This window comes from Sorex fumeus, unplaced genomic scaffold (genome assembly GCF_029834395.1).
Source record: "Sorex fumeus unplaced genomic scaffold, SorFum_2.1 ptg000058l, whole genome shotgun sequence".
NCBI classification, from domain to species: Eukaryota; Metazoa; Chordata; class Mammalia; order Eulipotyphla; family Soricidae; genus Sorex; species Sorex fumeus.
The window spans coordinates 2,305,884-2,330,292 of NW_026606115.1; the positions used below are offsets into that span (position 1 = coordinate 2,305,884).

Here is a 24,409-nt window from a genome sequence, read left to right on the forward strand (position 1 = left end):
AGGCAGTGTGGGATGGGGTAGATGGGGGGTGGGAGGGATACTGGGACCATTGGTGGTGGAAAATGGGCACTGGTGGAGGGATGGGTATTTGATCACTGTATAATTGAAATCAAAGCACAAAAATTTGTAAGTCTACAACTGTACCTCATGTTGTTTCACTAATAAAAATTTTAAAAAAGTACTATGAGCCATGTTCAGCCATTCTCTCTTTTCATTTTGATCCTATAAGAAATTTGGTCAGGCCAACATCTTGCTGGCCTGAAGATTTCCATGGTGGATTTTTCTCATTCCATGTGGTCTTAACCAGTTCCTCACTTAAAAGCTTTGACAGTCAGAGATTAAACAGACACCAAAGAAACTCCACAGAAAATGAAACTCAAGAAGATTTTCAAATCATCTGTGCTGCACTGTGAACTAATGGATTTAGGTATGGACACCAGGGCACGTTTACCCACCTTCCTTGACTTGTTGTGACCTTACTAGGGAAGAGAGTGCTTTTCTGCTATGCTATCAAAACACTACCAAAACCAACTCTGGCAACCAGTGATTGCTGCTATGGTAACCTCATAATCCAAAGTGCGTGTTTCAAAGGCACAATTTTATGAACTATAGCATACTTACTTGGCCATAAAAGGCAACTCTGAAGAAAGTACCCAGCAGCCTTTTCTTTGTGTGCATAACCTCCAGAATTTTTGTGTATGCTCCATGAAGAGTTCTGTAAACTTGTGTCAGTTTCTGAAAAGTGAGAACATGCAAATTAGTTTTGGATTTTGGTTGTGCAATGTTTAAGGGTAAAGTCCTGGAAAAAAGCAACAATATTTCCTATTCAAAATAATTTGGGGATGGAGGCTGAGAGAGATATCAAAGGATCAGAGTTCAGGATTGTCATGTAGGAGCCCCAGATTTGATCCCCGGCACCTTATGGACCTTCAAACACGACTGGGAGTGAATCCTTCAGTAGTGAGCTTGGGGCCACAAGGTATGGATCCCCACCACAAACAAACAAAAAACTAAAGAGCTTCCAGTGGCTTCATTCACACTCCCTTCTCCCACTCTCCCACTGTCATAATTAGACAAAAGTCCTCAACAATTTTAGGTCTGCAAAGTGAGCTAAAAATAGTTAAATAATTCTAAATATGATGCTTCATTTCATTCATCTCTTAATGAGTAATTAATCAGTACTGAATATACATATATATACCTATATATGTATATTCCCAAATAGTGTATTATCGGCCATTTTCAAGAAGTCTTCATTCTTTGAAGTGAAAGTACAAAAGCTTTGTTTGCACTCTTAGGTACAGATGAAAATAAACAATGTCTGCAAAAACACTCAGTGGCAAGAAGAAAATGCAGATACAAAAATAACTATTAGTATCCACAGTGAGAACTGCTTTTATACAAGTTCATAGGTGTTTTCAAGAATATAATCTCTTCACACCAATAAAAAGGGAGTATATTCTGCAAGAAAAATATCAATAATGTTAAATGACAACCCATACAATGTGTAAAATATTTACAAATAACAGGCTAGATAATATATTTCATATCCAAGAAAAGAACTTTATGATTAGATAACAAAAAGATTAATTCCATTTATACACTATACTAAGAAAATCCTAAAGAATCTACAAAAAAGCTTCTGGAAAAATGGATTTGTATATTTAAGTAGCAGCTTACAAAAATCAATACCAAAAGTCCATGGCTTTCCTATATACAAATAAAGAAAGAGAAGAAAGATAGTAGAAAAAGAATCCCATTCAGAATCGTGCCTCAGAAAATCAAGTACCTCAGAATCAGCTTAGCTTAAGACGTGAAGGACCTAAACAAAGAAAACCACAAAATACTACTTCAAGAAATAAAAGAGGACACGAGGAAATGGAAACATATACCATGCACATGGGTTGGGAAGATTAACATTGTCAAAAAATACTCCCCCAAAGCACTATACATGTCCTTATAAGGATACCTGAGACATTTTTCCTAAGATATAGATCAAACATTCTTGAATTTATATGGAAAAATAAACCACCACAATTAGCTAAAGCAATTCTTGGGAAAAAATAAGATGGATGGCATTACATTCCACAACATCAAACTATACTACAAAGCAATACTAATTAAATTAGCATGATGCTAGAATAAAGACAGATCTTCAGACCAATGTAACAATATCCTGACACAGACCCTCAAATATATGATCAGTTAATCTTTGATAAAGGAACAAGAAATATGAAGTGGAGGAAGGAAAGCTTCCTCAACAAGTGATGCTGGGAAAACTGGACAGCTACCTTCAAAAAAAATGAACTCTCACATCTGTGTAATGCCAGACACAAAAGTCATATCAAAATGGATTAAAGACCTCAACAGTGACAATTTTAAAAATGGCCAAAGGGGCTGCAGAGTCTATTCAAGGAATTAAAGAGCATTCTTTGTGTTGGGAGGCCTGTGATCAAGGCTAGAAATGCATTACCTTCCAAGCACTACTGGGAGGGATCCCTGAAGATAAAGTAACCTCTCAGCACTTCTGGATGTCACCCAGAAAAAGTCACCCAAAAAAACAAAACATGTAAAAAATCCCCAAATAGGCAAAAGACTTCAATGGGTATTTTTCCAAAGAAGATAAGAACATGGCCAACAAACAGATACAAATCTGTTCCAAATCATTGCTCATTAAGGAAACATTAATCAAACACAATGGAATACTATGCAGCTGTTAGGAAAGATGAAGTCATGAAATTTGCTTATAAGTGGATGGACATAGAGAGTATTATGCTAAGTGAAATGACTCAGAAAAAGAAGAACAGACACAGAATGACTGCATTCATTTGTGGAAAATAAATTAAGACTAACATCCAAGGACAGTAGAGACAAGGGCCAGGAAGATAGTTGGAAGCCTGCTTCATGGGCTGGGGGAAAAGGCAGCTGGGATAGAGAAGAGATCACTAAGTCAATGATGGTTGAAGGGACTGCTCAGGATGGGCTATGTATGCTGAAATTAGATAAAGGACCAAACATGATGACCTCTCAGTATTACAAATTATAATGCCCCAAAGTAGAGAAAGAGTAAGAGGGAAATTATCTGCCATAGAGCTAGGGGGAGGGAAGAGATGGAGGGGCGGTATACTGGGGACATTGGTGGTGGAAAATGTATACTGGTAGAGGGATGGGTGTTTGATCATTGTATGACTGAAACTCAAACATGAAAGCTTTGTAACTGTATCACACAGTGATACAATAAGAAAAAAACACATTGTGTGTTTGTGTGTAGGGGGGAGTCAAAAGATGGGAAAGTGACTTAAAATGTTGGCCTGGCAAATATAAGACCATAAGCTTAAAACCCAGTGCCTTCTGAGTGCACTGAGATCACCCTTATAATTCTGCACATTGAGATTCCTGAAATAAAATGCCCAGAGCAATTGTGAGGCTAAGAGCTTAAATCCTGGTGCCACAGTATGTGCCTAGAATTCCTCAATGATCTCAGAATTCCCAGCAAGCAAAAGATCAAAAATGAAAGAAAAACACATTGGTTTGTCCGTTCTCCCTTGCAACAGGGAGCTTAGGTTTATTGGGTTACACCCATCACAGTGCTCCCGAGTCACACCCATTCCTTTGCTTATCTTTCTTTGTGCTCTGCTTCCCCAACCAGTCTATGACCTATTCCCCCTAATCAGACTCTGTTAACTTGAAAGGTCAGATCCTTCTAAGGACACTGGACTTGTATTCATAAGTGAAATATTGGTTTTCTCTTTCTCTTATTTTCTTTTGCATAGTTTACTTTAAAACAATGTCCTTTTTGTATAGACACAGGAAGACAGTTAATATCATGCTTTTGTAACCTGGGAGTTAATTGACTCTGAATAATATTCACTCCTAGGCATCTGCTTTCATGACTTAAGCCTCAGTTGCCCTTAGTTCCTAGCAACCCAATAGCAGAGTCCCAAAGAGGGACTGGATGTATGGACCCACGGAAAGCTGTGAGCTACCCTGGCATTGAAATGGGCCAGGCCAAAGTGCCACAATACTTAACTATAAGTTAAGAGCATGATTATGAACAAATTCTGTCATGATCTAAAAAGTAACCACTGACTAGGATCCTGCTAGGGTTAGGAAAGGCTAATCTGGCCGAGCACTGTAGTCTGAGATCTATAGTGAGATGCCCCCAGGGGAGCAATCCTATAAGCTTAGTGTATCTCATACAGTGTATATACAATATGACTAATTTTATAAACGTTTATATGTTTGTTGAACTAAAGAAAGGAGAAACACACCTGTAGATGCAATTCCACTCTTGGGTAAGTCGTCCAGCTGAATGAGAGTTTGTGCTAGAAGAAGCATCCCCTGAGGGAAGGACTTTACCTCTGCTGATTGTATGACCACACCTATGTGAAATTATTACCTCAACCCCTGAGCTTTGGGATATACTAAGGCTGTAAGAGTGGGCTGGGGGAGGCAGAAGCAGGAAGAAATATGAAGGAGCAGGATCCAAGAGGAGGATGGGGGGACTGGGGAAGGAGGATCAGGACGAGGAAAAGAATGGAGATGAGAATGGAATAAACTGCAACTGAGACCAACCAGCATGGCCCTCGTTCCCTTCTTCGTCCGCCCATCACCATCAGCCTCCATGGGGTGGGGGAAGCGGTTTGAGACCACTGAATGCAGGTGGCGAGAGAGAGCTGCCACAGCCTTTTGTATTTTATTTTTGGATACACAAGCACAATGAGATTCAATTTCATATTCCTTGGCTTGAATAAAAAAAACTGAAGGTGTAGGAACATGGATTAGTGGTATATTGTCTGCCTCACATATGTAAAGCCCTGGATTCCAAACCTTGCCTCAGAAATAAACAAAGAACAATTGTTGGCCAGGATATGAAATGTGTCTATACTGCTCTATATTGACAGTCAGAAGGAAAACCTATTGATGATGAAAAAATTCTAAAAGCATAATTGCTATAAATCTTAGCAACATTCCAAAGATAAATGAAAACACACATTATCCCCAAAACTTAGACAGTAACAACACTATTTATATCAGCCCAAAGGTAGAAACAACCTGAATGTCTGTCAATGGATAAATGGATGAAACAACCTGCAGCATAACCATTTAGCTATGAAAATGAACATAAGTGTGGCTACTTTAATACAACATGAACACACCATTAAATATTATGAAAAGTGAAAGAAAAGATGACATCTTGCATTTTTGTTTATATATCATACGATATATGTACATATATATATCATATATCCAAAATAGGCTACTTCATCAGAGAGCAGATTAGTGGTTACCAGGGATTGGTGAGTGAAGTGGGAAATCATTACTTAATGGGCCTGGATGTTTTTCTGAGATGATGAAAACATAGGAACAGAAAGGCAGCAGGTGCACAGTATCAGGGATGCTGTAAATAGCATTGTAGATTTCAAAATGGTTAACTGGCTGTTATGTGAATTTCACTACAATAAAAAACAGTAAGCAGAGAAGAACCTCTTGAGCACACATTCTCTCTTCAGTATTTTCTGGAGTCCAGTTTGAGAGAAATTTTCCTTAACTCTATGGCAAACCTGAGTTCAATCCTCAACGCCCCAGATGGTCTCGTGAGCCTGCCGGGAGTGATCCCTGAGTACAGAGCACGGCATAAGCTCTGAGTTTAGTTGGGTATGGCCCAAAAATAAACAAGCAAAAAGAAATAGTGAGTTTGGTCATTTTGGAGCAAAGGCTGAAATACTACTCAACTTCATCAACAATGCAAGGGTACATACTCTATTTTTGTATAAATATGTTATTATATTTAAGAATTGCTCTTTTTAAAGAGTAAAATCAATTTGCTTTTTAAGAAAAATGCCCCGAATCAGCAATTAGGGGCACAGAAATAATGATACAGATTCGGAGATCTTAGTATTAAAAAATTCCTTATACTATTCTTTATTAGCTAACCTGTATCAACAGTGTTAGCTGGCAGACTAAATTTTAGAAACTCATGATAAGGCTATCACCAATTTCTTATTACTCTTCTCGATTGTCATCTGCCACTAAGTCCAATTTTCCAATCCAATAACAAAGGATAGAAATTGCCTCTTCTGAGGCGACAACAATGAAAGTCAACAGCATTTTTTTAGTTTAGCAAGACAGTTTTATTCAAAGAAATTTAAAGAAGTGTGGGGTGGTGAAGAGAGAGATCCGTGTTCAGGAGAGAATACAGTCCTCCCCAGTCAATAGCATTTTAACTGAAAGTGTAATAAAGACATTTCTGCTTTATTTACATCAGACTTGTTCCATTCCCTGATCAGAAGTACAGAGACATAAATAAAAAAAAGAGAATCACTGGTGACCATCTAAATTTCAATTTATATTATATACATTTTGTTCTTATTTTCATTTGGAAATTTTATTGTTTTTTGGCCACACCTAGCAATGCTCAGGGATTACTCCTGGTGATTCTCAGAGGACCACTGGGATACTGGAAATTGAACCTGGGGTCAGCCACATGCAAGGCAAGCTCCCTACCTGTTGTACTAAAACACCTCACTTGGAAATTTTAAATAAATATAAAGTGGTGGAATTCTAATTTTAAGATTTAACAGCATGAAGAACTGTGACCTTCTAATTGGGCAAATGTTTCAAAATGAAGCACTAAATATCCATATTCAATGACAAACTCCCAATGTTATCAATAATCTTCTGCTCTGTAGAGGACACATAGAGTGATAGTAAGAATAAAATATACTATTGTTTATCCAAGACAGAAATAAAATATATCAGTCAATGTATAGTTAAATCAAGTACCTCAAATTCACGACGTTTCTCATAAATTGGAATGATCAACTTGGAAATCTCAGAAATTACTTCATAACGTTCTGCCTTCCATAAGCCATCCACACACTGTTCTAGCAACTCCAGCAAAACTTCCTGCATTAAGATTGAAATGTAACAGGGGTTAGAAATAATTAGAGAGATCTGAGAAAATAAAAAGTGAAACATTTCAAACTAATGAAGTACAAAAAGAAAGTAATAAATTTCATTGAATACACTCAAGGAATAGATTTGCACCGATATATTTTGTAAATAAAATACTTGAAGTATTTGAAGTTGCAATCATTCTTAAAAATACAAAATTACTGATTACATCAATATAAACATCTATTTTGTCTATTCACAAAATGAAGATATTAATTGTACAAGTAGTAACACAGTGAATAGGAATATCTTTATTTTTTAAAATTTTTTATTAGTAGATCACCATGAGGTACAGTTGTAGACTTACAAACTTTTGTGCTTGCATTTCAGTTATACAATGATTGAGTACCCATCCCTCCACTAGTGCCCATTCTCCACCACCAATGATCCCAGTATCCCTCCCACTATCCCCTCCCCATCCTCCCCTCACTCCGCCCCTGTGGCAGGGCATTCCCTTTTGTTCTCTCTCTTGAATAGGAATATCTTTCAAAGGGATATATTTTCTGATCCCAACACAGATTATCTGAATAAACACATAACATAGTAAATCCCAATTAGCCATTTTTTTCACTTTCATTGAAATGATATTACACACAACTGCACGTCAGGTAAATCTGACAGCTTTGTGCGTCACTGTCACTGTCCTCGCATTGTTCATTGATTTGCTCGAGCAGGCCCAGTAACATTGTGAGACTTGTTGTTACTGTGCTTGGCATACTGAATATGTCACAGGTAGCTTGCCAGGCTTTGCCATGCGGGCGAGATGGTAGCTTGCCAGGCTCTCCGAGAGGGGCGGCTCTCTGAGAGGGGCGAAGAAATCAAACTCGGGTTGGCCCAGTCGGCCTCATGCAAGGCAAATACCCTACCCACTGCGCTATCATTCCAGCCCTTGTGTGTAGGTTTTTTATTGAAATGATGCAAATTTGGCCAAGAATGCTCCCTTCCTGACTGCTGATTAAAAAATTAATGAGTGTCAGAGCAAAAGTACAGTGGGTATGGCATTTGCCTTGCATGCAGCCAATCTGGGTTTGATCCCTGGCACCACCATTCCCCCAAGCATCACCAGAAGTAATGCAGAGCCAGGAGGAAACCCTGAGCATTGCCAGGTATGGCCCAAAACCAAACTAAAAAATCATTTTATTAACCACCCTCTCATGTTCTTTCTCGTGTTCTCAACAATAAAAAGATGAAATTCATAATGAATCCCTCCATGATTGAGAGATGCATTCAGACTTAATAGAACCATTCATTGATTTTTGGTTCTTCTGCCTAAGTTAACTTGTTTTAAATAATATTCTATTTTGGGCTTTGGGGCCATACCTAGTGATGCTCAGGGATTATTCCTAGCTCTGTACTCAGTTATCTTTCCAGGTGGTACTAAGAGGACACTACATTGTCATGGGAATTCAAACCAAGGTTGGCGACAAGCAAGGAAAGAATCTTACTGCTGTACTCCCGCTCTGGCCCAGTTAGCTCTTTCTTATTTCCTATCTATCCAGTGACAAAAGCCTTAAACTCTAAACTTCATCCTGTGTTAGGGGTTGCACTGGTTCCCTCAAAAGACAAGTTGAAGTCCCAACTCCAAGCAACTTAGAATGGGACTTAGTGGGAAATAGGGTAACTCCAAGATATAATACTGGATGAGGGTGGCCCTTTCATTCAATAAATACAACTGGTGTCCACATAAGAAGAAAGACAATTCGGGAGAACATGGTGGCTACAGACCAGAGATTGATGTGAAGCAGATACAAGCCATGGAATACCAAGAAAAAATGGCCACCATCAGAAGCTACAAGAGGCGATAGAGTACCAGAGGGAGCATAGTCCTGATGTCACCTTGATTTCATATTTCTAGACTCTAGAACTGTGAGAGAACAAACCTTTCATGCGAACCAGTGCATAAATTTGCTCTAGTAAGTTGTGACAGATCTAAAAATGAATGCAGCATCCGTTTCGACTCTTCCATTACCAAGTATGTAACCAGGTTATGCTAGATTTACATCCTAGATTTTTCTTCAAGTCAGACCCTTCTTCTCTATTGCTATTAACATTGCAAAGGTTCAAAAGATTTTTTGATAAATTATTTTTTAGGGGATGGGTAAGAGTTGGATATATTCAGCTGTACTCAGGGGCTATTCCATACTCTGCTCAGGAGTGAATGCTGGTAGCACTTAGGGGACCATATCTTGTGTTAGGGATTTGAATGAGAGTCTGAAGGATGCAAGATAAGCACCTTATCCCCATACTATCTATCCAGCTCAAGAGCTCTTCTTTTTCTTCCTAACTTACATTCCTGTCTCCGTCCTTGACAAGCTCAAATATATTGCCCATGAATCTGGCATAGGTTGTGACTAAAATAGAAACAAGACCGTGTGCTCCTCTTCTTAAAATCTCATGAGGAGGCAAAGGAGAGAGTTCAGTTGGTGGAGTATATGTCTACCTTGTGCGAGGCACTGGGACTGATCCTGGCCACCATATGATTCCTAAGCACAAGAAGATGTAGCCCTGGGGGTATGGTGCCACCAACATGTCAATCTGTACCTGTGAGGCGAAGTGCATCAGCAGTTTGATGGCGCCTTCAGACTTCCAGATACCCCAAAATTGCTGCTGTGCCTTTGGCCAGACCCCAAAAACTCGGGGAACAGTTTACCAAGAAAGTAAATGGCCAAAAGTTAGGTATGTGGGAGACACACCCACAAACCACCTCCGGCTCAGCTATATAATTGGAGTCATAGCCAATCTGGTTCCTGATTGAACTGCCTAATGGCCATGATCCCAGAGACTCAGAAACAAATCTTGAAACCCAACGGCTTTTGGCAGAAATGCGTCTGGTCCCTGCAGTAGGTTACCAGCGCCAGGTTACCCCAGGTGGGAATAGGTTTCGTGCCTTGGCGTGTTCCCCCTGGTGGCCCAATGGCCATCATCTTCCAGAGGCCACTGGACAGTCAGGTTTGGTCCCACAGTGATGAGACACATAAGCCTCACGGTATGGGGGTGGAGCCAGCCCTTTCCTCCCCACCCCACTGAGACCCGAGTTGCCGCCCACGAATGGCCTCTCTGGCTCCTAATCAAGTTGCTTAATGGCCATGATCCCAGAGACTCAGAAACAAATCTCGAAACCCAGCGGCTTTTGGAAGAAATAAGTCTGGACCCCACAGTAGGTTACTGTCGCCAGTAACCTGTCACTGCTCTCACTACTGTCACTGCTCTCACGGTGATTCTTTCCCCAGAGGGGAAAGAATGCTATCACTCCGCCTGCTCTCCCTAGGTATCTCAGTAGCCACCATCTTCCAGAGGTCATTGCCAGTCAGGTTTGGGCCCACAGTGAGGAGACACATGGGCCTCACGGGATGGGGGTGGAGCTGGCCCTTTCCTCCCCATCCCAATGAGACCCCGAGTCGCCACCCACAAACGGCCTCTCTGGCTCCTGATCAAGTCATTTAATGGCCATGATCCCAGAGACTCAGAAACAAGTCTCAAAACACAGCGGCTTTTGGCAGAAATGCGTCCGGTACCTGCAGTAGTTTACTGGTGATGGGCCAACCCAGGTGGGAATAGGTTTCATGCCTTGCCCTTTCCTCCTGGTGGCCTGGTGGCCGCCATCCTCCAGAGGACACTGAACAATCAGATTTGGGTCCACAGTGATGAGACACGTGAGGCCTCACGCGATGGGTTGGAGTCAGATCTTTCCTCCCCACCCCAACAAGACCCCGAGTCATGGCCCACAAACAGACTCTCTGGCTCCTGATCAAGCTGCTTAACAGCCATGATCCCAGAGACTAAGAAACAAATCTTGGAACCCAGTGGATTTTGGCAGAAATGAGTCTGGACCCACAATAGGTTCTGTCGCCGGGCCACCACAGGGGGGAAGGGTGTTGTCCCTCTGTCTGCTCTCTCTAGGCGGCTCGGTAGATGCCATCCTCCAGAGGCCATTGGACAGTCAGGTTCGGACCCTCAGTGACAAGACACATGGGGCCTCACGGGATGGGCGTGGAGCCGGCCCTTACCTCCCTGTCCCAAAGAGACCCCAAGTCGCCACCCATGAATGGCCTCTCTGGCTCCTGATCAAGCTGTTTAATGGCCATGATCCCAGAGACTCAGGAATAAATCTCGGAACCCAGTAGATTTTGGCAGAAATCCCTCCAGATTTAAGTGTTAAAATTTCAGAATTTCAAAATTGCGCGGCACCTATTGCAGCCATGCGACATCATATGTTATTCATAATCAGTAATAGAAAACAAATTGTCTACTGTTGCCTTTCCAGCAGATCTGAGTGTTGGGGTAAAATCCCAAATAATAATGGTGGATCTGGTGTCAAAATATTGAATGTAATCAAAGTAGAGAGAGAGTAATGTGGAAATCATCTGCCCCACAGTTTAGGGGGAGGGTGTGGGATGGGGGTATATTGGGCTTTTTGGTGGTGGAGAATGGGCACTGGAGAAGGTATGGGTGTTTCATTGTATGAGCGAGACATAAACCTGAAAGCTTTGTAACTGCTCTCACGGTGATTCAATAAATAAAATTATAAAAAAAGAAAAAAATGTAAGGTAGAGTTCATGCCCAATTCAATCAGCTAATCATTGGCTGAATAAATAGCAGTTCTCCTGCATTAAAAAAAAAGGTGTAGCCCTGGTAGTAGTTCCCAAGCATTGCTGGACCTGAACACGTAACTGTTGGGCACAATCTGTCTTATACTGGTTGACTGCCTGAAATGACTCTAGGCTTCCCAAGCATCACTGGGAGCAGCTTTTGTAAAAATAAGATCCATGACTGCTCCCCATCATTCACAGAGAAGAGGACAAGCTCATTCACTTAACACATATATAGCTGTGTAATGCTCTGGCCCTTGTATCTATCATGGCTCATCATGCTCAGTTCTGCATTTTATGCTTCAGTAACAATGAACTACTAGTAGTTTCCCTGAAGTAGCTATAGTGTTGCCTTATCTGTGCCTTTGTTTATCCTGTATCCTTTGCCCTTTAACTCTTTTGCTTGGTTAACTTCTATAAAACAGTTCAGGTATCTTCCAGAACAACTCTCCTTATCAAGAAAAGTAAGACATGGGGGTATGGTGCCACAAACAGGTCAACCTGTACCTGCGGGGCAAGTGCATCAGCAGTGTGATGGTGTCTTCAGGCTTCCTGACACTCCCAAATTGCTACTGTGCCTTTGGGTGGAGCCCAACAACTCGGGACCAAGTTTACCAAGAAATTAAACAGCCAAAAGTTAGGTATGTGGGAGCCATGCCCACAAACCACCTCCAGCTCAGCTTTACAAGCTCATTTTTTGGCCTGATTTTGGAGACCCATAGATAAACCTCAAAAGCGATCAAAAGCCACAGTTAATCTTGGACCCACACATGGTGGAACAGATTGGGGTAAATTGGAGGGGGGCAAGTTGACCTGTGCCTGTCCAAGTAGAGCCCCCACCAGCTGCTTGCTTCCACAATCCAAAATCGCCACCATACTTGCAGCCTGACACCACTGTCTCAGGATAGACCTCACCTAGATATGATTTGCTGAATATTTGGTTATGCAGGTTTTGTGGCCGAAATCTCCAGGCTTTCACGGAGTTGGGGTGGGCTACCTCCCCCCACTTCCTAATACACATGGAAGTACTGGCAGTCACCCCATGAAACAACCCCAGCGCCACCCTGTAAACTCTATTACTGGCCTTGCTTCAGAGACCCATAAATAAATCTCGAAAGAGATCAAAAGCAGAGACACAGTAGTGAGTCCGGAAGACACCATTGAGCCAGCGATCTCTCCAGGCCCCATACTGAGTCAATTTCACTGGGTCACCCCAGATGGAGCAGGTGCACTCTCTCTGCCTATTCCGGATGGAATCCTGGCAACCAAGAATTGCCACAAGCAAGGCCAAGGACTAAATCTCCATGCTGCGTGGCAGCAGAGGTGCTGGGCTGTCCCTCCCCGGCTCCCTGCCTACTCCTTGGCCTGGCTGTCACACCCAAAATGTGCCTCTGGGTGCCATATTAGCGCACCAACACCCCTGTTCCAGAGACACTCAACTGAATCCCAAAATGGATTATTGCTCTATAGAAATGTCTCTGGAACACAACTGTCTACAATCTAGAATTCCAGAAGCACGTGGCTGCAGCACCCATGGTATTCAAAATGAGCAAGGGACAATAAATGATCTAGCATTTGCCCTTGGCAGGCAGACTTGAATGGTGGTGGGAAAATTTGAGCAAAACCTTATGGTCAAAAGTAGAGAGTGAGTATCGAGAAAATTGTCTGCCATGGAGGCAGGGTGAGGACTGGGATGTGGGGGGATACACTGGGGACACTGGTGGTGGAAAGTGTTCACTGGTGGAGGCATGGGTGTTTGGTCATTGTACGGCTGAATCTTGAACATAAAAGCTTTGTAACTATATCTCACAGTGATTCAATTAAAAAAGCAATGTGAAGTTTATGCCCAATTCAATCAGCTTTATCCATGGCTGAATAAATAGCAGTACTTCTACATTAAAAAAATAGTAAGACACTAAACACTTTCCCCCCTACTCTGATAATGTACTAAGTTAATATTTATTACTAGATTATTTGTTCAGTAATTATGCATCTGACTTGTCAAGCAGGTTATGATTGTTCAAGAGAAGGGAAATATTTTATTCATATTGGTTTCTCAATAATTAGTATAGTGGCAATCACACTAGTTGTTTAATAAACACTGTGATTTGAATAAAAGATTTGTATTTAACATCAAACATCATTATTAAAATTTCTAGCAACAATGAAAGAGAAACTTTTAGAAAATAAAAAAAATTATTATGTATTATGGGGTATGTCCCAGAAAATGAAAAACTGGTTTACAATTAGGGAAAAAAATCAATGTAATACATCACATACAGAGAATAAAAAGTATCTCAAGACAGAAAATATTTTAAAATGCCATTCATATTAAAAAGGAAACAAGGGATAGAAGAGACTTTCTTCAATCTGATTAAGTGCACCTACCAAAAAATGTGCAGACTACATACCCTTCTCCTAAGCACAGAGGCAAAATTAAGAATATCTAATCTTGCCACTTCTATAGTCATGATTATGCTAAATATCCTAGCCAATGCAACAAGGCCACGAGAAAAAACAACATAAACACTGACAAACATAAAACACTGACAACTTTCTGACAAATGCCAGAGATATCACTCATCTATGGCATATGGAGAAATAAAACAAGAGAATAAAATGTATTGAATGATGACATACTTCAGACCTTTAATTATAAACTGAGATTATGAAAGCAGTGGTGGGAAAGATTTGAGGGAGAAGAAGGGACTAGAAGAAATACACAGGCAGTGGTGGAGGATTTGGGGTACTTTGGTGGTGGTGTATGTGCATGCACTATATACAATAAACATTAACACTATTGTAACAATGTTACCTAAATTATAATAAAAACAAATTTTTCAAATTAAAAAACAACTCTTTAATGCAATGTGTAGAAAATTGTATTGACTATACAAACTCATACAACTAATGAGCAGATTTAGCCATGCTATAGACTGTAAGATCAGTATACAAAAATTAATTCCACTCTTTTATGATTGAAATAGCAAATAAAAAATAAAAAAGCAAGCTATAGGGCTACAGAGATAGCTCAATGGGTTCAGTGTGTACTGTACATGAAGGATTAAAATGAACAAATAGTTTAGTGGTTCAGAATAGTATAGAATAATTCACACATACATTATTGCAAAATGATCAAGGTACCAAGCTCTTCAATGAATCAAAGAAACGTCAAGGATTTTTTGAAAAGTTGAGTCCCACCCAGCTGTACTCAGGGCTTACTTCTGGCTCTGTGCTCAGAGATAACTCCTGACAGGACTCAGAAGACTGTATGTGGTACCTGGGATCAAACTAGAGTCATCTATTTGCAAGAGCCTAACCTTTTTTTTCCATTTTATTTTGTGGTGCCAGGGATAGAATGCATGCAAGGCAAGTGTTCTACCACTGAATTATTTCCCCAGCAGGCAATTTTCTATTAATTGCAATCCGTGATTTCTGTTGAATCCAGCATTTTCCCTAGGTATTTAGCCAAGAAAATGAAAGCGTGTGCGCACACACACACACACACATATTCACACAAAGGGAGAACCAGCGCTGATGGGGATGTGGATAGAAAGGAACCCTCACACGCTGTTGTTGGGAATAATGTTTGATTTATCCCTTATAGAAAGCAATATGTACATTGGGAAAAAAAGGAATAGAACTCCCATACAACCCAGCAATACCACGTCTTGGCATCTATTCTCCCAAAATACAAAATCATTCATTTGAAATGTTATATGTACACCTCTGTCCATTGTTGCATGAAGTACAATAGCTAAAATATGGAAACAACCCAAATGCTCAACTACAGATCAAGAAGTTATGGTATACAAACACAATGCAAAACTATGTAGCTCTAAGACAGAAAAAAAATCATGTACTTTACTGCAACATGGATAGAATTAGAGGATATGATGCTGATTGAAGTCAGAAGGAAAGGGATAAACATAGAATGCTCTCTCACATATGTGGGACTTGAAATACACAGCAAGTAGCAGCAAAGGGCCAAAGCAACACAATGGGAGAATTGATCCATACAACTAAGTTGGTGGGAGGAGGAGACTTGAAAGGGAGGGATAGGTTCTTGGGGGAGGGAGGTGGGTACACCTAAACTTCCCTTCTTTCTTCCTTTCTCTGCTCCCTACCCCATGATTTTGTTCTTCCATTTTTGACTTGTGAACTCCGGTATGGTACAGAGCATATTTCCCCATTCTTGCTATCTTACCCACACTCTGCTATGGTTCTCACACAGTTATGACTTCCAGATGTGGATTTCCAACCCTGATCCTTTTCAGTTCCTATTTTCCAATGGCTGGCTGGCTACTTCTATTTCCATAACCTTTAACTTCAAATTTCACAAACATCAAAATTATATTCATCATTCTCCCTATGAAGTGATCTGATCCATCCATCATTTTTGGCAATACCAAAACCCCAAAGACATCAAAGCTTCCTTTTACTTTGAGGGGACAATTTACAATTTACAACCTTTTACAATGGTTGGGACACATTCAGTGGTGCTCAGGGACTACTAACCCCAGTGTCATGCTGGGGATCAAATCCAGGTCTCCTACATGCAAAGCATGAACTTCAGTCCACTGAGCCATCTCGCTTACCTTTGGAGTTATTTCTGAGTCTTCACCTTTCATAGATCACTAAGTCTTTCTCCTTTCTTCACACTATTCCCAGAATCTGTCACTCCACAGTCTTAGGCCCTGTATGCCTCATGCATGCCTCGATTCTGGGATCAACCTGTTCTTCAGTCCACCTTCATCAGTTTCTAGTACTTTTCTCCAATTACCACCAAATGAATCTCCCACCTTTTTTGCTGTCACCTTGTCACTAATATGCTCAAAATACTTTGACAGCAACTTAATTTTCTAAGGAATAAAGCCCCACTGTTCAAAGCAACCTAAAATCTGAACCCAACAATTACTCTTCTCTGTGAAACGACTGCATTCATTAGTCAAAAGGAGCTACCCGACATACCTTACACTTCCCCAGAATTTTGCCTTTGACACTGCTCTTCTCCACTGCTAGGATACCTTCCTAGCATCCTTATTCAATAGGCTCTAATGGTACCACCTCTGTTCTACACCTCAACTTCAAGACATTGCTCATCTCTCACTTTGCAGGGAACATACTCTAGTCAGAGATTGCCAAACTTTATTTGTCTAAGAAGATCTTTCTGGATCTTTTAACTTCTGTGACTCCCACACACTTGGGGAAATGTCTATATTTTTAAATGCCTGTCTTTACATTTAATCCATTTTTTATTTTTTGTAGGTTTTCATTAGACACTAGAGATCAAGGACCAATCCTGTCTGTTTAATTTGCTCTTATCTCACCAAGTCCAGAGTCTTATCTGATAAGTCAATGCTCTATGATTACACATTGATTGGCAACTACAGGTATTTTCTATCAAGTTCAGGGTAGAATTTTTTCATTTACCTTGGTTTTGGGGCCACACTGAAGGTGCTTGGGGACTATTCCCCATGTGGTGTTCAGGGAACCATGCAATGTTGGGGATGGAACCTGGATCTTCTACTTGCAAGCATGCTCTCTAGCCCACTGAGCTAGATCCCCAGACCCGGAAATTCTCTCTTTATATTTTCTTTATTTTGGAGGGAATTGGGCCACATCCAGCATTGCTTAGGGGCTGCTCCTAGGCTCTGTGCTAAGTATCACTGCCAGTGTTGATTGAGTGACTATGTGATGTCAGGGATCAAACTGATTACTGCATTCAAGTTAACCCTGCACAAGACAATCCTATACTATCTCTCTGGTCCAGAAATTTTCCATTTTCATAAACATTTTAAAAAGTATATTCTCAGGCAGCCTACCAAGATATGGAACACCAAATACCCAACTACAGATAAATGGATCAAGAAGTTGTGGTATATATACACAATGTTATACTATACAGCTCTAAGAAATAACACAATCATTCAATTTAGAGCAACATGGATGGAACTTGAGGATATCACTCTGAGTGAACGCAATCAGAAGGAATGGAGAGATGCAAAATGATCTCATATATATGGAACGGACTTAAAGACACAAAGCAAGGTAGCAACAAAGGGCCAAAGGCAACATAATGGGAGAACTGGTCCACAAAATTGAGTTTGGGAAAAATGAGAAAGAGGGGTGTTGTGGTACTTGAGAAAGAGAAGGAGGTGGGTATGGTGTTGTAATTATTAGCATGAGAAACCATTATTGATAGTGAACCACAGCATTTCAATCATTAAAAACTTGAGTAAATTCTACTGGGGCCAGGGAAATATATCAAGGGAGTAAGTAGAGCACAGGTCTCAAGTTCAAATATCTAGTATCACATGACCCTTGATCACTGCTGGGTGTGGTCCTGCTGGTCCCTAGTACTGAATGCCCTGAGCAGTACCACATTACTGAACCAGGCACTGAATCTTCAGGTCTGCACTGTTAGGTTGGGTATCCACCAGCAGTGGTCCTGGATCCCCTATACCATTATGGAAAGCCTCTCTCCCCTTTCCAAGCATACATGATCATATTGCTAACTATTACAGCTTTATTTGTATTTGGAGGAGGTCTCCCAAGTAGTGTTGGGAGTCACTAATACTATACCCAGCAATGCTCAAGTGACCATTTAGTACCAGGGACCAAACCCAGGGCAACATGCACATCAGGCACACGTTCCAGCCCTTGAATTAACTCCTTGGCTCCTTAACTATTGAATTTTTAACAGTGGTTTTTCTAAAGTATCAGTAATTTTCCCCAACCCTGCTCTATTATAAGCAGGGTAATCTGAAGAAGATAAATGCTGCATTTCTAAAACCAGAGGATAGGAACAGTTCAGAGACAGGGCTGCATCTATGGCACACCTTTTCCCTGAACTGTTTTAATGCTTATCACCATATCAGATTAAGTAAGATACAGTCATTTTTAATCAAAATAAATTTAAAAAGTTAAAATTATAAAAAACACAAGCCCTGAAATCTTACTTCACTATAGTGGACATCCATCATTCCAGCATCTTCTTTCATAGCTCCTTCTTCATCAATATTGGGTGTAATTTTCTTGAAGGCTGAACATCCATTGGGGAATAATTCTGCGTAAATAAGAAAAAGTGTGAGTTTAAAAAGTGTTTTGTAAATAACACTGTAGATATTAGTTACTCTTTAAAATACAGACCAAAGCACTTCCAGTTATAAGAAAAAAATTTAGGGGACTTGGGGCTGACTCAGGAGCCAAGCACCTGCCTTTTCAAGCATGAGGCCAAGAGTAAAATCCCTAGTGCCACCCACATACACAAAATACAGAGTCAACAGCTCTACCATTTAATATCCCAGGCATCCAAACCAATGTGCAACCTCCATAGTACCACCTTTGAGTGTGTGCAAACTCTGCCTCTATCAATTATAACACTGGCACCCTTGGTAAGCATTGCATCTAAAGATGTGTAAATTCTATAGCCAGGAATGCAAACCCTGGTGAGTATCTGGTAAACACCACAATCATGCCCTGGTAAGTACTACGATCAGAATGTGCATAAGCACCACAGCTAAAGGAGTTCCACCCAGAGTGAGCACGTGATGACACTTAATGAGCACAATAGTCAAATGTGTGCATAACCCCTGGTCACCTGGCAATACTCACAAGGGAAATGCAAGGGAGCAAAAAAGAGAGAATTTGGTCAATTAGTTACAATAAACTACATGTTTGATCAGTCTTTTACTCCCGAACTGAGCTTGGGTTATTTACAAATAAGACTCCTTCAGAGGCTGGAAGGATAGTACGGTGGGGAGAGCATTTGCTTGCACACAGCTGACCCAGGTTCAACCCCCAACACCCTGAGCCAGGAGTGATCCCTCAGCACAGAGCCAGGAGTAAGCACTGAGTACTATTGGGGTGTTCCAAAACAAAATAAAAACCCCAAAGACTCATTCATATCAGGCATCATATTCCATGGTTATTTGGTGTTTTTTTTACTGTGAAGTAAAAACTATAAGTGATGATCCTTTGTATGTTTGGCTTACCTAAATGCACGGGCCATTATGATTTTATGAACCGCCTCTAGTTCCTCATTTTACTGGACATTAGGGAAAGGAGGTAGGCTCTAGGAAGGTGTGGACTAGCCTAGGATTTTCAGGAGAGGCAGGAAACCAAACAATTGGCAGAGACAAAGCCTCCTTGGGGGAAACAAAACACGGCAGTGGAAGAGCTGGAGCTTTCGCAGACCAGCAGAGCCACTTCTATACTTCCCTGGGTTATGTGAGATAAACTGAGCTCTCTGCAACTGAAATGCTCCCTCCTCTGTAAAATAGGAGCTAATTAGAGTCATTTTTTAAGAATGAAGTAACCTTAAAGTATTTAGAATAAGCAGAACTGGGCACCTACAAAATGTTGTTAATCAAGTATTACCAAAGAAACTTACCAAAGAATAAACTAGCATTCCCAAGATAGGGAACACTAATTGCTACCAGCTGGTACAGTGGCTATGGCTGGACCCCTGGGAAGCAGGGAGCCAGCACAAGCTGAGAACAGCTGCTGTAGAATTTTAGAACAAACCGTTAAGCAAGAGACTAGGTACAGAAGGTCACAAAGTGGCATGATAGAATGGGGTGGGGCTGGGGGGAAGCAGATCCAAACATCACAAAGCCAGGGTCACTTTGACCTGCATCAAAGCAGCTAATCATTTTGGACTGAAGACAAATCGAGCCTCTGAATCACAGAATCCACTAGGCATTGAAAAGTGGTGGTCACGAACAAATAGCTGTTGCAATAGCTTCTGTTCTGTAACCTCTCTAATAATGGCATTTAGAAACAACCTACTCACAATGAAACATCTGCTGGCAAGCTTCCTGGAATTAGAAATTGGGGAAGGAAGGTTTGAGAGAGTCAGACCTCATGTGGAGATTTCTCAGAATTCTGTTAAGAGGAAAAGGTCACGCATCATGGATTAATTAGATTTGCCTATTCTTGACGAAATGAAAGCTCAATAGACAAAAAAAATATTCTGTGACAAGAAGCTTTGAGAGAGTATTTATTATAGAGGAAGCACTGCGCTGTGGTGATGTAAAGATGACAGTCTGGTGAGAAAACATGGGGTGGGGTTTTACTTGGGAGCTTTCTCCTTTGTTCTGGTTTTGGGGCCACACCCAGCAATATTCAGGGTTACTCCTGGCACTGCACTCAGGAGTTGCTTTTTTTCTTTAAAATCACCATGAGATACAAAGTTACAAAACTGTTCATGGTTGGGTTTCAGTCACACAGCATTGGAACATTCGACCCTTCACCAGTGTACATTTCCCAGTTTCCCTCTCACCAGACTCGATGGCAGGCACTTTTCTTCTTTTTCTTCTCTCTCTCTCTCTCTCTCTCTCTCTCTCTCTCTCTCTTCTCTCTTCTCCCCCTCATCCCCCATCTCTATCTCTGTATCTCTCTCCTCCCTTTTGCAAGGGAGAGGTTATCTATTTTCAGCATGCAGTTCTTATTTTATTATCTGGAGTGATCATTTCCAACTAGCTTTGTCATAGTGGTCCCTTCTCTACCCAACTACCTTCTTCCCCAGCACTTGAGGAAGGCTTTCGGGAATAACTCTTGGTGGGTTTGGGGGACCATATGGTGTACTGGGGATCAAATTTGGGTCAGCCATGTGCAAGGCAAGTGCCTTATCCCTCTGTTCTGTCTCTCTGTCTGGGGGGGGGGGGGGTGGCGGGGTGCTCACTCTTAAATTGAGGCAACAATGGTTTACAAGAGTATAAGTGTTTACATTTTAGTCATACTATTAATATAGCCACACCACACCCACCAACAAGACTGGGTTCATCTGAAACACTTTTTTTCAAGAAGGGGAGAGATACAGGAGGCAGTATCAGAGGTGTTTCTTAACACCTCAATGTCCGCACATACCACCAGTGGTTCACACCTAGGTGTGACTCCAATAACAAATTACAGTGCCAGTGTCACATATTAAGACTATAAGAGAGGCAAAAATGAAAATGAGATTTAATTTGACGCTGTGGGTGGGCCCAGACCACTTTTGTTTCAGACAATCAATCAATAAGAGTCACTGTCTACAGGGCCTTTCACCTTTCACTTCTGACATTATGAAGGCCTAAAATGGTATGTGACAGACCTCTAGAAAAGTTCTATTCAGAGTGTTGAACCACACGATATAGATGTAGCAGCAAAATGTAAACCAACGCAGCATTATTTTCTTTTTCAACAAAGTCTTTCTTCTTTTTTTTTTTTACCTTGGTGTATGGGCCACATCCGGCAGTGTTCAGGACTTAGTCCTGGCTGTGCACTCAGCTCATTGAACTTCCTTTAAACAGACATTTGAGGGGCCAGGGAGATGCACGTTTTTCATATAGGAGCACTGGGTTTGATCTCCAGCATAAACGTCTGAGCTGGGAGTCCTTTTTAACCCCCCCCACCAGTTCTTTAGAATTCTTTGTTAGATACTCTGAACATTTAAAGGTCTTTGAGGTTGACTACTGGCAGGTAGATCCTTTACTGGTGTCATGTTACTTTCTTTCCCCCTATTCTGACAGTGTGGAACTGCTGTTTTTGCATTTAGAGCAGGAGCCACCTATCACCATATTTATTGACTGATATTTGAGAAATATTTCTCATCGACTCTGAGAAGGAATCTGAAGCCTGGTTGGCTGCATGCAGGCAAGCACCCTACCTGCTGTCCTATTGCTTTGGTCCCAACAAAGTCTTTCTATGAAAATTAGGGAGCTGGAGCAATAGCACAGTGGGTAGGGCATTTGCCTTGCACGTGGCCAACCCGGGTTCGATTCCCAGCATCCCATATGGTCCCCTGAGCACTGCCAGGGGTGATTCCTAAGTGCAAAGCCAGGAGTAACCCCTGTGCATCACCAGGTGTGACCCAAAAAGCAAAAAAAAAAAAAAGAAAATTAAAGTCGGATGGATAAAAGCTCATGTTCAGTGACAAACTGATTTACACTCAAGGTAACACTACTTATTGCATGAGCCAAGTGCAAAGCCAGGAGTAACCCCTGTGCATCACCAGGTGTGACCCAAAAAGCAAAAAAAAAGAAAATTAAAGTCGGATGGATAAAAGCTCATGTTCAGTGACAAACTGATTTACACTCAAGGTAACACTACTTATTGCATGAGTCAGTAACTAAGGGTTCTTAGACCTGAAACCAGTCCATAGGACACTTTTATAGTATTCCACTCCAAAAGCTTCTTACAGTTTAGGAGAAAATGTTTCACTTAATCATTTCTAAGATGTTAAGAGCTATCTCTATGCAAGAGCCCCATCCCAAAACTGGGTTGAAGAAACAAAGACAGAGTCCTTACAGAGAAGAGGGACTGTTTCTGATGTCTTCAGGCAGCTAGGTCCATAATGGAGTAGGTAGATGGTAATTCCTATCTGCTCCAAAGAGATAGTTCTTTTTAAAATGATTCCCAATTCTAAGGGGTTTCTAGAATCCCATTATTTAGGGGAGGACAAAGAAAGGCATACTTCTATGTCTGAAATCAGATGAGGTGAAAGTCTTCTGGTATGTTTCTTATGCAGAGAATGGCAATCATACTTATTTGTAAAAATAAACAGGTCAAAACTCACTTTTGAAGGGTGTGGTCTACATCATCTTGCATCAAGACCACTACTGCTGCCTTTTAGTTTCAGGGTCAAGTATGCTTGCTGAGTCATTCTGACTCCTGTGCCCAAGAACTCTCAACTTGGAAGAGATTATACAAACTTGGCTGCTTAAATTCTCAATACCCACCAAATTACAAAATGATATGATGACCCCTTTTGTTAGGGTCATTAGAAAATTCTTGGGGAAAATTCTAGTTCTTCTTCATCCTGGAATAATTTTCAGACAAAAGACAATTTCTAAATCTAGAAATGTATATTTTGCAACAGAACATGGGATATAGATGAGGGATATTGCACAGCTCTAAGTAGTAATATAGAGGGTGTGCTGGAGAGTACTGATATCAATATTTCTGCTGTGGACCTTGATTCTAGGCCTTGCCCTTCAGTGTTGTGGCTTCTGTACTACTGACTGCTATTCTAGAGAAAGCAAGAATCAAACTATCCAAGTAGATGCCACAACATGGAGGACAACTGAGCCTGTGAAAAGAGGGGGCTGAGATTTGGAGGATGAAGAAATCTGGCCCTTGGTAATACTGTTATTTTTATTTTATTTTTGCTTTTTGGGTCACACCCAGTGATGCTCAGGGGTTACTCCTGGCTCTGCACTCAGGAATTACTCCTGGCAGTACTCGGGGGACCATAAGGGATGCTGGGAATTGAACCCGGGTCAGCTGCGTGCAAGGCAAATGCCCAACCTCTGTGCTATCACTCCAAGCCCCATCGGTAATACTGTTAGAAGAAGGAGAAGAGGTCCGAATTCTGAGAAGAGGACAAAGGGGGGAAAACCAAGGGATCAGCAAAGAACTGGAGTTAAAAAAAAAAAAAACTTTGTAGAATTTAAGCAAACAGATCCTGGGTGCAAAGACTTGGGAAAGGAAGCAGTATGACCCTATAAGGAATGAAAAGAACACACACTATGGGAAAGAAAATTCCTTTTTCTGGGTTTCTGGATGATCCCTAAAGGCCTGAAGCTTTGTTGAACCACATATGCTATGGAGGAAGAATGTAGAGACAGGACTTATGTCTTTCCTGAGGGAAAACAGTGGTGCCCTCTCCCAGGAGGACGGAGAGATATGTTAACTTCAGCCTCCAGAGAATATCTAGAAAACTGTGCGGTTCTCAGATAAAACAAAAAAGGAAATTTCTGTTTTATTTTAGTTTACCTTTTTTTGAAGGGATGGGGGAGCAAGTAACATCCATTAACACCACTTACAAGTTGACAGAGGTAAAGGGAAAAGAATAACAACCCTTTTGCTCTTTGATA

The 24,409-nt window shown here is 41.0% G+C and overlaps 1 protein-coding gene across 2 annotated transcripts in view; it reads right to left on the reverse strand.

Moving 5' to 3' along the window:
- The window catches only part of DOCK11 (dedicator of cytokinesis 11), a 277,634-nt gene that overhangs the window by 21,140 nt on the left and 232,085 nt on the right, over positions 1-24,409 (reverse strand). For both annotated transcript variants that reach the window (XM_056125843.1, XM_056125842.1), the window contains 3 exons: positions 18,509-18,615; positions 6,787-6,909; positions 622-735 (listed from right to left, as the gene is read on the reverse strand). In XM_056125843.1, coding sequence (XP_055981818.1) covers positions 622-735; positions 6,787-6,909; positions 18,509-18,615 — 344 coding nt within the window. The remainder of the gene's footprint in view (positions 1-621; positions 736-6,786; positions 6,910-18,508; positions 18,616-24,409) is intronic.